Here is a 12,364-nt window from a genome sequence, read left to right on the forward strand (position 1 = left end):
ACCCTGTTCAGAATGAGCTCTGCCATCCCCAGCCTGCCCCTCCTCCTCCCGCCCTCTTCCCTGCCTGCCTCAGCAGTGGCCCTGCCACCCTCTGGGGCTCCAGCCGGCACCCCGACCACCACTGTGGATGCTGCCTCTTCTCGCTGGCTTGTTTCCAGTCCCTCACCAGGCCCTGGTAAATCAGCCCTCTTCGCCCCATATCCACCACTATTACCTAGCTTAAGTCACTAACACCTCCCACCCAGGCTGCTGCTGCTGCTTCCTTCTGGCCTCCCTGCTTTCCCATGCCACCAAAGGGCTTTGGCACCCAACGCTCACTGCATCAGGCTCCCTTTGAACATGTCATCCCTAGATCACATCCCGGTTTTCTGCAAACACACGTCCTGATTGACCAGGGCCTCCCAAAATGCCCATGAGAACTGCTCACTATATAAGCCAAGACCGGGGACATCTGGGACTCGGAGGAAAATGCTCGTCCAAGAACTCTAATGCACCCTTCAAAGCCCGCGCTCATCCAGCTCCAGCCTCTTTGACCCTGGGTGCCTCTGTGCACTCTGACCCCAGTCTAATACACAACCAGGGCCCCCCCCCTCCCCCCGGCCTGGTCCTGCCTGAAATACCTTTGCCTTCATTGCCTGGCGAACTACTCAGTCTTCGAAACTCAGCCTTCGGGTTCTCTCCTCCATGAAGCCTCCCTGCCCCCGATGCTGTTGCTGTGTCTAGCTCATCATGCCAGGATGATGGGCTGAGGGCCTGGGTCTCAGCTTGGTGAGCCTCAGCCAGCCCAGCAAAGGGGCTGGACACCACATGTGCTGCCCAGCAAGTCAGAGCCCTTTCTGGGCCTCAGGTCTGGGACACAGAGTTTGGATAAAGTCCAAGCTTGGACTTGCTGCTACCACTCCTGGGAAAGGCACAGGTGAGAGAAAGGGGATCAAGGACCACTTTCCTCAGGGACATGGAGACACCCCCTGGCAACTGAGAGAGGCCACCAGTTGGGCCCATACCTTCAGGATCTGGTGGAGGGGAGGCCAAACTTGGGGGCTTGGTGACAGCTGAAAGCACAGGTAGGGCCAGCGCCAGGAGCAGAGCCTTACAAGGGGGCACAGCCAGGCTCTCTTGGACCCCCAAGCCACGCCCCGCCCCTGCCCCTGATCCCAGCACCTCCGGTTTGGTCCCGGCTAGGGGGGTTAGCTGGCCCTGGCTCTCAGAACTAAGCAAGGAGGTGTGGAGTGTGACCACCTGCTTCCCAACAGAACCAAATAAATGTGGGAGAAAAGTCAACGGGTGGGCTAGCCTCAGAGGCCCCCTCAGTGAGTGCCAGCCCAGCCCTGAGCCAGTGTCCCCAGGGCCTGCCTATCAGACTGGTCCTGGGAGCCAGGCTGGGGCCCTTGAGGACAACTCCCCGCCTCCAAGTCATAAACAGTAGAGATCACACATAAAAATAGCAGTGGCTTGTGGCTTCTTTACTCCCTGAAGCCCCCATCTCCGAAGAATATTTACAAATGGGGATGGGGTAGGGGCAACTTCGCCACCAAATAATGGGCTGGGGAGTGGGGGCAGTGCTAAGATGCGTCCTCCACGCAGGGAGAGAGTTCCTGAGGAGGGCCGAGGGCCCGGGGCAGGGGCTGGGGTGGCCAGAGACCCCGATGGGTCTGGGCAGTTCCCAGCCGGGTCGGGCTGCAGCCAAGTCTGAAGCTGGACGGGACGGCTCAGGCCAGGTGGCTGGTGGGTGAGCCCAGCTGCTTGGACGCCAGGAGAAGGCGGGTGGCTGCACTCTCCGATTCAGCCTGGAGCCGCCGGTTGCTGTGCCGCAGGCTGCGCACCTCCTCCTCCAGGGCTGCCCTGTCGGCCTTCTCCTGGCATGGGGGGCGGCAGGAGTGAGAGCAGCTGGCCCCTTGCCTGTGCCCCACCCCCACCCCCAGCCCACCCCCTCACCTTCTGCAGGTCATCCTGCAGCTTTCTGAGCAAGGACTCCAGGTGAGACACCTTCTCTGACAGGTTTCCAGCTTGTGGCCTGAGAACACGGGGGTCAGGACTCAGCAGGACCAAGGTGGGGGGCAGCAGACCGGCCCACATGGGTGAGAGGGCCCCAGCCCTTAAGCAGAGGTGAAAGCAGAGCCCCGGGGCAACAACAAGAATGACCCTAAGGAACAGGCACCAAAGGTGGCCACTTAAGCAGGGTGACGGGGCAGTATCAGGGAGCCTTACTCAGCATCAGTCTTCGGGGCTCCCTTGGGGTCTCCGCTCTCTGGGATGGGCTGTCCTGTGGGGACAAAGGGACTGTGTGGGCAGGTGGCTAAAGGGAGAATGAGCCCCATCCTGGCTGTACCTGCCAGCGCCCTGGTGGCCTCACCCTCCCGAGACAGTGACTCCAGGATGGTGTTGCACGTGGAGGCGATCTCGGAGATAGACTGCCACTCGTCCTCTAGAGTCTCGCTGCCCGCCTCCGACATGACTGCGGACAGGGGAGGGGGCTCAGGTGGGCACAGCCCTCCTCCCGCACCCCTCCCGCACCCCTGGCTCCAGACTCACTCTTGCTGATGGAGTTGCGCAGTGACAAAGTTCGTGGCAGGAAGGAGGCCCTCAGCTCTGGGGCTGAGTCGCCCCTGTCCTCACAGTCACTGGGCGGGCCCGGCCCATCCTGGGGGTGAGAAATGGGTGCAGATGAGGCCACCCCCACCGTCACCACTGAGCCCACCCTTGCCCGCTGGGCCCCTGAGCCTTGTTGCTGCTCACCGGGGTGGGGGGTGTCTCCCTGCCAGCACTGGGCGCCGCCGGCTTGGCCGTGGTGGGCAGGAGGAGGTCTGGGGTGGTGGTTGGCAGTACTGGGGCCTCGTCGGAGAGGGAGCTGGGGAGAGTGGGGGCAGTTCAGCGCTGGAGGCTGGTGCCACGCCTCAGTCTAGCCTGTGGGCCCAGGCACCCCCCCGGGCTGGAGGAGAGGGCACACCTGCGGGGTGATGGTGAGTTCTGGCTGTGCAGAAACTCGGTCCTCTCTTCAGCCAGGTCCCCAGGCCCCGTTGGGCCACCGCCATCGGGCAAGCACAGGTGCAGCAGCTGCTTGGTGGCGGGCAACAGAGCCACCCTGGGGGCCTCATCTGGCACCGGCTCTGGGGCCCCCCGCCGGCTGGGCTCCAGCAGAGACAGCGAGTACAGCTCCGAAAAACTCCTGGAGCAGCAAGAGGTGGCATCAGGCCCGAAGCTGCCTGTACCCCCAGCCCTGGCCTGAGGCTGTCCAGGAAGAAGAGAGCACACCAGACTCCAGGACAGCAAGGACAAATGTTGGCCTGGCTACTGGCCATTTTTCCAGGCCTAGGTTCAAATCCCAGCACTGCCCCTTTGTCTCCTGGACAAATCACCCTGAGCCCTAATTTGTCCATCTAAGAAATGGGGATAATAGTAACCATAGCCCACTGAATGTACTGGGGGAGATGTGAACTACAGGGCAAACTATTATCTGTGTAGTGCAGCACTGCCCCAAAATGTGTTCACCGAGTGCGATGAGTGTGCCACAATGACGGGGGAGGTTGTTGGTGTGGGAGGAGTGAGGTGGGGGGGTGTATATGGGAACCTCATATTTTTTAATGTAACATTTTTTTGTGTAATGTATATATCTTCAAAAAAATACAATTTACAAAAATGAGGTAGGGGGTGGGGAGTGGGTTATATGGGAACCTCATGTTTGTTTTTTAATGTAACCTTCCTTGTGATCTAATAACATTAATTTTAAAAAATAACATAGAAAATAATAATTTGCTGTGAGCCATAGGAGGTGTGTGGGGTCCAGCTCACAGCCTGAGCCTGTTGTTTGCACTAAGAATTGTTTGTACATTTTTAAATGGCTGAAAGAAATCAAAAGAATATGTCAGGTATGTGAAAGTTACATACAACTCAAATCTCAGTGTCCATAAATAAAGTTTTAGTGCAACACGGCGGCGCTCATTCATTTAGATACTCTCGGTGGCTGCTTCTGCGCTTCAGCGACAGAGCTGAGCAAGGGTGATGGAGACCAGATGGCCCGCGAAACCTCAAACGCACGCTGGCCCTTGGCGGGAGGCCGCAATGGTAAGACGAGCCCAAGGGGGGCGTCCACACGGGATCCTCAGGAGAAGCCCAGGCAGCGCCCCCCGCCCCCCGCGCCCCCGGCGCCCTGACCTGCGGGGCCGACCGCTCTCGTCCGGGGGCAGCACGGTGACGCAGACCTTGGGCGCGGCGCGCAGCAGCTGGGCGGCGGCGTCGGGGCGGAGGCTGGGCAGCGTCTGGCCGCACACCCGCAGCAGGCGCGCCCCGGGCCGCAGCCCCGCCGTCTCGGCGAACGTGAAGCGCTCCACGTGCGTGACGAAGCCCTCGGCGTCCGCCTCGATGCCCAGGCGGCCCTGGCCGTCGCGGGGCAGCGCCAGCTCGCGCGTCTCGCAGCCGCGGCTCACCAACTGCGGGGTGGGGGCGGGGCGTGGGCGGGGCTGCCGGGCACGGGCCTCGGGCGCCCGCCAACGGGTTCGCGGCTCCGGCCACGTGGAACTCTCGGCCGCCCACCTTAGGACGGCCCAAGGCTTGGCGATCGGAAGCCACCTGCCCGACGGCCTCCAGCTCCCCCCAGCTCACACGCTGGGGTCCTCCCCCTCGACTTTCCCTTTCGCGCGTCCCCGCCGCGCGCCCTTCCTCCCGGGCCTCAGTTTCCCCCTCGGGCTCACCTGCAGGCGCGTCACGACCTCGCCCACGGCCTGGCCCGGGGGCCCGTCCAGCCGCAGCGTGATCGCCTCCCCGCGCCCGTGGTACAGGTCGAGCTGCTGCTCCGAGAAGGTCCAGGCCAGCACGTCGCGGCAGGCGCAGTTGAAGACCACGCGGCCGTCGCGCGGCGCCACCAGCACCAGCGCCTCGGCCGAGATCCCCAGCAGGCAGGGCACCTCGGCGTCGCCCGGACCGCCCGCCTCGGCGCCCGCCGCGCCCCGCGCCCCAGGCGCGGCACGCACGCCCCACACCAGCGCGCCCGCCGCCTGCAGCTCGGCGCCCGGACCGCGAGGGGGCGCCCGGCGTCTCCCGCCCAGGGAGGGCAGACCGAAGCGCGAGGCGGAGTCCAGCGACGTGGTGGTCACCTCGTTGGTGGCCAGGTCCTGCAGGTACTGCTGGCGCGTGCGCGTGGCCATGGCGTGGAACTGGCGTGCGTGGCCCGCCGCCTGCTCGCCATTGAGCGCCTTGGCCAGCAGGAAGGCGCGGAAGTCGGCATTGGCCGCAAAGGGGCCTCCTCCAGGGGGCAGAGCGGGCCCAAAGGCCGGGGTGTCCTGAGTGCGGCTCACAGCCACCCTGCGGTGAGGAAAGACGCGATCAGAGGCGATAGAGAAGGCCCAGGACCTGCTGCGTGTGCCAGAGCGGAGGCTACCCTGGCGCCCACCTGTAGGAGGTGTGCGGGGTGCAGGGCGCCTGCGCGCGCACCACCAGGAACACGTGCTGGAAGTGCGAGCGGATGGTGGTGGGGCAGAAGGGCTTGCTGCCGGGCTCCTGGAACACGATGGTCACGATGTCGTTGCCGATGTGGCGCTTCCTCAGGAGCTGGGGGTTAGATGGTGCTGAGGGTCGGGGGACCCACCTGTCCCCCAAGCCCCTCCTCTTGGGGCAAGGCAGAGCCTGGGCATCAGGGGCCCCCCTTTGGAGGTGAAGGCCTGGAGGGTCTGTCTTTGGGGAACAGAGCAGCAGAGCTCGGGTCCAGCCTCCAGTACTGCCATCCCCACGTCCCCCTTTGGTTCCCCAGTGCCCCTGGCCACCCCCTCCCACCCTCGCTCCTCTCCCACCTGCTGCTGGTTACTGGGGGTGTAAGGCAGCATCGTGGACACGTGGAACATGATCTCGTGGTCCTGGTACGTGGTGTAGAGGGAGTGTGTGCCCGTGGAATCGGCTGTGGTCACAGATGGGGGGGTCACAGAGGGCCAGGGGGACCTGGGGTGGGGCTGCTCCCCCCACCTGCCTGCACTCAGGGGCCTCTGGGCCCCCAGCCCCTAGGGCAGTGGCAGGTGGACAACCCCCACAAGGCCACGAACCAACACCCAGGCCTCAGCCACTGCCCTGCCCCTGCCTCCCAGGCTCCAGCCTCCAGCCCCGCACCCGAGTGGAAGGGGGGTCAGGATGGGGGGGTGCTGAGATAGAACCAAGACGGAAATGGTCTGCCAAGAGGTAGGAGGGGCAGAGGGTCTTGGAGAGGAGAGTGGGTGGGTACAGCGTGAGCACGGGTGGAGGCCCAGGAGAGCGGAAGGCCGGCAGGGGTGCTCCCCGGGAGCTTGGCCGGTGGTGGATGGGTGGTGCAGAGGGCGGGCCCCATACCCCTGGAGCTCAGGCAGTGGGCTTCTGCGGCCTTGAGGGGCCAATCCCAGCCCCTCGTTCCAGCCCACGGCTGGGCCATGCCAGCCCCTGGCCCACATCCTCTGCTGACCCAAAAAACTCCCCAAGTCCCCAGCCCCGGATCAGAGGGAGCAGAGAAGTGAGACAGCAGTTGGTTCCCCACCCTCAGCCCAGCCCGCCCCCCCTCCCCGGGGGCCTCACTTTTGGTGTCCAGCTGGGCCCGGTAACTCTCGAAGCCCTTGAGCCGCACCACGTCGCCCAGCAGGGTGAGGAACTGCGTGAAGGCGGCGCCCGCCTCCTGGTTGTTGTACATCTCCTCCTCCGAGCCCTGGCCCGCCCGGCAGTACAGGATGCCCACCTTGCGCTGAAAGCTCAGCTGGAGGAAGGGGCAACAGAAGGCGCCGGCCTCAGTCCCCAGGCCCCGGGTCTCTCTGTCCTCGCAAGTGGGTACAGTCTGCCCTCCCATGGCTCAGAAGGTAGAGGAGCCCGTGGGTGGGAAGGGGCCGGGACTGGGTTGGTTCCCATGTGACAAGCGAGGTGACTCCCAGAAAGGACGCTGCTCTGGCTCCCAGTGAAAGTTTACCCTGTCACCTCCTTATCTTCACGCTACACTGACCTCTGACCTCTGCAGGCCTGGAGCCCAGCACGGTCTCTGCTCCGTCCTGCCCCAACTCCTTTCTACCTGTGACCGACAGGGCTCGGCTCAAGGCGCCCTGACCCCATGGAAACCCCGCTGGGTTCCCCTCCAGCTCCCGCCGCCCTTCAAAGCTGAGCTCGTCCTCGCTGGCAAGCCCCACTTCACCCTCGTTCCTTCCAGTGCCCCGGAGCCCCAGCTCCTGCTACAGCACGCTGGCACTGGGAATCCTCCCTCCCAGAACATAACCTGCTCCTTCTGCCCAGAAAACACCTGCTCGTCCTGGCTCTTGCGTTTCTTCCTTGATGGACACGAAAGTGCTGTCGGCCACTGCCCCTGTGCCCCGCTGCCCCTCGCTGCCCCCTTTCACTGTTCTCCCCTGTATTTCAGTGGTTTTCTGGCTCTCCCACCTGGTGATGAGCTAGAGAGCACCTGGCCTGGACACATCCCCAGCATCCAGTTGGGGCCTGGCGCCAAGGAGGTGAGAAAGTTTTGTGGGACCACGATGGAGTGAGTGGCTCAGGAGAGGAGAAGCCGAGCCAGCGGGCAGCTTCTGGCACAGGGTAGGAAGGGCTTCCAGCTGACCTGGCTCTCCAGCAGTGCAATGAGCAGCCCCGGGAAGGAGTGAGCTGGGAGGCCAAGCAGGGCTGGAGGGGGTAGTGTCAGCCCAGTGCTTCCCAGGTGAGTTCAGCAGGGCTGGGGCGGGGAGAGAATCTGCACCTCTAACAAGCTCCCAGGTGACGTGGGTGCTGCTGCCATCACACCTCACTCAGAGAAGCAAGGCTTCTGTCTGAAAGGCCAGCTCTCCTGGGAGGAGGGTCCAGGCTCAGTGGCTGGGAGCTGGGCAGGCAGCCTTGGTGCTAGGGGGCCAGGTGTAAGCCGGAGGGCTGGGGCCACCCCAGCTACTCACCACTTGCTCGTCCAGCGTGAGGAGCGTGCGCGGCACCTTGGGCGAGGCAGAGCCCAGGCGTAAGCAGGTGGGGCTCAACCGTGGTGCCACGTGTTCCAGAAGCTTCCTTGGGGACAGGCCCCGTGGGGGCCCCGGTGGCAGCACGTCCTCCGAGATGGTGCCACGGAGCGTCCGGAGCTGAGGAAGGGACGTGGAGGCGCTCAGACCCCATCCGGGAGTGGGGGAGGCAACCCACGCGACCTGAGCCCTGCGCCCCGCCCACCTGCGTGGTCCGCACGATGATGCGGTAGCTGTGCAGGGTGCTCCCTCCGCTGCCCTCCTTCTCCTCCCGCCGCAGGCTCACCGCCACCGGGCCCAGCACCTCGTCCAGCCCGAAGAAGTTCTGGTGTTCTGGGAAGGCCGGGCGGTGGTGGGTGATCGGCCCCACCCCCACCCAGGCAACTCTGCAGCCTCGACCTCGCCCATCGCTAGGGCCCGCCCTGGATCTCCACTCACCCCCAGACCCTGGGCGAAGCCCTGTCCGCATTGCCCCTGGCCCACGCCTGGCTCCAGACCCAGGGGACCAGGGGCTGCCTGCGCCCAGGCCCTGAGCCTGTCCTGCCCCACCCCCAAACCCATATTCTCCACCACACCCCCTCGGAAAGTTCTGGGGCCTTCCCTTTTGCACAGTGGGGGGAATAAGCTTCAGCCAGGGCTGTCAGGCCTGTTTTCACCTCACAGAAAGATAGCTAGGAAGTCTCCCCCCACCTGCGAGGAGTGTGAGGATGAAGCAGGTGGACGCAGAGGGGCAAGCCCTGGCGGGGGTGGAGGGCCAGGGCCTGGCTCTGGGAGGCGGGACTCAGCCCATGACCATTGGCATGGCCAGAGCCGTAACCAAGGAGGGTTCAGGGCCCCGCGGTGTGCACTGCAGGTGACAATGACCGCTGACCCCAGACCCCTGCGTGCACTCCCCGCGTGGCCGCAGACTCCTGGGCCTGCCCCAGCCCTCACCTTTGCCGTAGAAGTACTTGCGGTAGTAGCCGGCGCCCAGGTCTGCGTGCTCCAGGCTGTAGGCTGAGGTCCGGTTCTGGGGCTCCTCCAGGACAGACACGGCCGCGTTGGGCAGTGTGGGGGGCACAGGGGGGCACGTGGGCCCACCCAGGCCTGGCTCGCCCTCACCCCCGAGCTCGCTCACAAAGCCGGGGGCCCCGAGCAGCAGGTCCGAGCTGGCGGCCTGGTCCTGGGCCGGGGCCGGGGTCCCGGGGGCGGCCTCGGCGTGGCTCCCCGACGCCCGCGGCCTCGGCGCCCAGTCAAAGAGCAGGCTCTGCACATCGTAGTGGGCGAACCAGCGCGGCTCGGGCACCGGTGGGAAGGCGGCCTCTGGCTCCTCGGCCGGCAGCCCCAGCAAGGCCAGCGGGTCAGCGAAGAGGCGGCTGGGGGCCGCGGCGGGGCGACCGGCCTCCTCGTGGCTGTGGGCCCGGGCCCGGGGGCTGGCTGGCGCGGGGGGCCGGGCCTCCCCCGCATCGCTGCCGCTGCGCAGGAGCGGGCCCCGGGTGGGCACGGGCTCGAAGGTGTGCGGCGTCAGCGGGGGCCGCGCCGGCTGGCGCAGCTTGCGGGCGAAGTAGTCATCGGTGGGCGCAGGGGCTGGGCCCCGCCGAGGGCTCCCCACGCCGCCGGCCCACATGGGCGTGCGGCGGGCCCAGCCTTCCGGGCGCCGGGCCGCATTGGCGGGCACGGGTGCTTGGGGTCCAGCCAGCGGGCCGAGGTCGTGCAGCAATTCCTGCCCTACGGGAGGAGGGGGCTACTCAGGGGGGGCCTGGGAGAAAACAGGAACCCGGGCCCCCCGCCTGGCCCTCCACTGCCCGGGTTGGCTTCCGGCCCCCTCCACGACCATCAAAGCCGCTTCCGCTTTCCTGGCCACTTCCTCGTCTGCCCGGGGCTTAGGTTTCCAGCCCCCTCCCCCAGCTTCACCGGGCTCGCTCTCCCTGCCCCGAGTCGTGCCTGGGGGGGGTGGTTGGGCCCTTGACCCTGAGGGTCCTGGAGCCCTGGATGGTGCCAGCGTTGCCACAGACCCCAGTTCCCACTCACACACCTTGGCCTCGGCTAGGGGCCGGAGGAAGGGTCCCCAAGATCCAGGCCGGCTGGGTAGAGCCCTCGGCTGGGCCGTGCCGGGAAACCCATGGGGCTGCTGGTGTCTGAGCCCTGTCCGCTTGACAAAGGGAGGACGTCCTGCCCCCAGAGACCTTCCTCCCTGCCCCTCCCACTTCCTCCAGGGTCCTGGAGGAGCTGAGCACCCAGGGGCCGGTCTCAATGCCATGGCCCGGTCTCAATGCCATGGCCCTCACAGCCTCAACACCTCAAGGACACAGGGGTTCCCAGGGGGCTCTGGAAGAGCAGCAGGAATGGCAAGAGGACTTCCTTCAACACAGGAAGTGGCCCCAACTCTGGACCCAACCCCCTGCCAGGCCTTCACATCCTGAGGAAGGTGCTGGGGTCACAGCAGCTCAGTCATGGGAACCATGCCGCCCTGGCCTGAAGGTTGGCTCAGGCCACCCCGTCAGGCCACCATGGCCGTGTCTGGGGGCAGGGGAGTCACGCTGACTCGGCTCCTGTCCTGGGACACACGGGGACCTCTGCCTCCCTGACCTAACTGATGCTGACAGGGAGGTCTGAACCCCACATGACAGTCAACCTGAGGTCCAGAGAGGGGGTCACTCTTGGTGAAGCAATTCCATGTCAGAGCTGGGATTTGAAACCAGGTCTGCTGAGCTCCTGGCCTTAAACAGTGCAGCACCTGCCCGCTGTCATGGGGTGCCTAGGATTCGGGGGGTGGGTGGGGGGCTGGGCTGAGGCTTAAGACCTCACAGGATGTAAGACAGCCACCCAAGGCCCCAGGGACCTGCTAATGAGAAAATGTGGTAGGGCCAGGAGCAGGTGCAAAAGTGGTGTGCACGTGAGCGGAGGCCAGCCCCGGCGGCCCAGGATGGATGAAGCAGCTGGGGCAGGGGCATGGGGACCTTCCATGGGGGCAGGGACACTGTGGGGCTCTGCATCATCCAGGGACCTCATCAGGGGCTGGGCCCAGAGGAGGTGGGGCAGGGGCTCCGTGTACCCCTTGGCTGGGGTCCCCAGGACCAAGCAGAGGCAGGCCTCCAAAGCTCTGAGTGCCTCCTCCTGGGTTTCTCCTAGGACAAGCTCTGACCCTGGCTTGAGCCTCCGTCTGCTCGCACCACAGGGCTTGCCACTGCTGTCCCCTCCCAAGGCTGCAGAGATGAAAGGTGAAGCGAGTGAAGCCAGCTACATGGCACGCAAGTCTCTGGTGCAGACAGGCCCCCAGCTCCGGGGACCGAGCTCCGAGCATGTGCAGGCCTGGGCGGCGCTGGGTGGGATGTGTGTGATGGGGGGACAGGGGAGGGAGGGGTCTGCTGGGCCACGGGGCCAAGTTCTGTGCACAGCTCTGGCTGCACATGCACGCCCAGCCCCGGGGCTGCCTGTCACTCTGGCCCTGGGCCAGGCTCTGGCCCTGTCTTGGGGGTGTTCTTGGGCTCTGCCTGCCGCCCCCCCCCCCAGCTTCACACAGGGTCCATTGAGGCCGGGACATTCCTTGAGGCCTGTGTCACTGAAGGGGAAGGGGCCAGCCCCGCCTCCACAGATCCGGAAGGCCTGGCCACCCCAGGAGGAGGCGCTGGATGCTTCCCAGCACATCTGGAGGTCATGACCCCGTTTCTGCTGCCAGGGGGCGCGACAGATGTTTCCTCCCAGGCCAGGCCTGGGACTGGGGAGCGGTGTGCAAAGGCTGGGGAAGAGGCCGTCCGGAGAGAGAAGGGGAGCCCCGGAGCCGGGGGAGCCCTGCACGCCCCCGGCAGCGGGACAGCCGCCAGCGCGGCCGAGAGGAGTCGGGCGCTGCCACATCTACTCACCCGCCCACCAGCGGGGCTGGGCCGTCACCCGGAGGACAGCGGGGAGGGGAGGGAAGCGGGAGGCAGGGGGCTGCCGTACTGACTCGGGACTGGGGCTGGAGCCCGGAGGGAAGATGGGAGGGTGCAGGCGCGGAATGCGGCGAGGAACCCCCGGCAACCCCACTCCCGCGCGCACGGCCAGGCCGCCTGCTTCCCCATCGGTCCCAGCAGCCGTGCCTCCCGAACCCGCTCCCGCAGTACCTCTAGGGCTTCCTCCCGGCCGCCGGCCGCCGCCTCCGGCGCTGGGGTCCCGCTGCCTGCGCTCGCGCTCGCGGTACCCGCGCCGGTTCCGCCGGGGGCGGGGCTATGCCGGGGGCGGGGCCGCGGGAGCGCTGGCCGCGGGAAGCGCAGCGGGCCGGGCTTCAGGCCAGGAGGCGGTGCGCGGGGTGGGGCTGCGGCTCCCCCACCACCCCCAGCCAACTCGGTGGGCTGGGGGGAGCCGGAGGGCGGCAGGTGCTCTGGGGAGCGACTACTTAGCACTCGCCAAGCACCGGGACGGGGTGGCTGCTCTGGGCTGTCTCCTTCACCCACCCTAGCCAGGTGTTCTCTCTTTAT

The 12,364-nt window shown here is 66.0% G+C and overlaps 1 protein-coding gene across 2 annotated transcripts; it reads right to left on the minus strand.

Moving 5' to 3' along the window:
• Window positions 1-1,442: 1,442 nt before the first annotated feature.
• On the minus strand, window positions 1,443-12,107 carry SIPA1 (signal-induced proliferation-associated 1). Of its 2 annotated transcripts, none has more exons than XM_058305177.2 (16): window positions 12,011-12,107; window positions 8,862-9,635; window positions 8,134-8,261; window positions 7,872-8,048; window positions 6,529-6,703; window positions 5,784-5,887; window positions 5,387-5,544; window positions 4,689-5,298; window positions 4,153-4,427; window positions 2,948-3,166; window positions 2,737-2,848; window positions 2,533-2,641; window positions 2,354-2,455; window positions 2,209-2,263; window positions 1,936-2,014; window positions 1,443-1,856 (listed from the first exon to the last, which is right to left on the minus strand). In XM_058305177.2, the coding sequence occupies exons 2-16, from the start codon at window positions 9,532-9,534 to the stop codon at window positions 1,710-1,712; spliced, it is 3,123 nt and encodes a 1,040-aa protein (XP_058161160.1). In that variant the 5' UTR covers window positions 9,535-9,635; window positions 12,011-12,107; the 3' UTR covers window positions 1,443-1,709. The 2 variants fall into 2 exon arrangements, with proteins under 2 accessions (XP_058161160.1, XP_058161159.1); XM_058305176.2 differs by lacking the exon at window positions 12,011-12,107 and adding an exon at window positions 9,943-10,201.
• Between the last annotated feature and the right edge of the window lie 257 nt (window positions 12,108-12,364).

The sequence above is a fragment of the Dasypus novemcinctus genome, chromosome 10 (genome assembly GCF_030445035.2).
Source record: "Dasypus novemcinctus isolate mDasNov1 chromosome 10, mDasNov1.1.hap2, whole genome shotgun sequence".
NCBI classification, from domain to species: Eukaryota; Metazoa; Chordata; class Mammalia; order Cingulata; family Dasypodidae; genus Dasypus; species Dasypus novemcinctus.

Excerpts from the sequence above, each read along its gene's own strand:
- SIPA1 (XM_058305176.2), bottom strand. The coding sequence starts at position 10,186 with ATGGCATTGAGACCGGGCCATGGCATTGAGACCGGCCCCTGGGTGCTC. Across the intron at positions 9,636-9,942 it reads GGCCCCTAGCCGAGGCCAAG|GGCAGGAATTGCTGCACGAC; the intron begins GTGTGTGAGTGG and ends CTCCTCCCGTAG. Across the intron at positions 5,299-5,386 it reads ACCCCGCACACCTCCTACAG|GGTGGCTGTGAGCCGCACTC; the intron begins GTGGGCGCCAGG and ends TCCTCACCGCAG.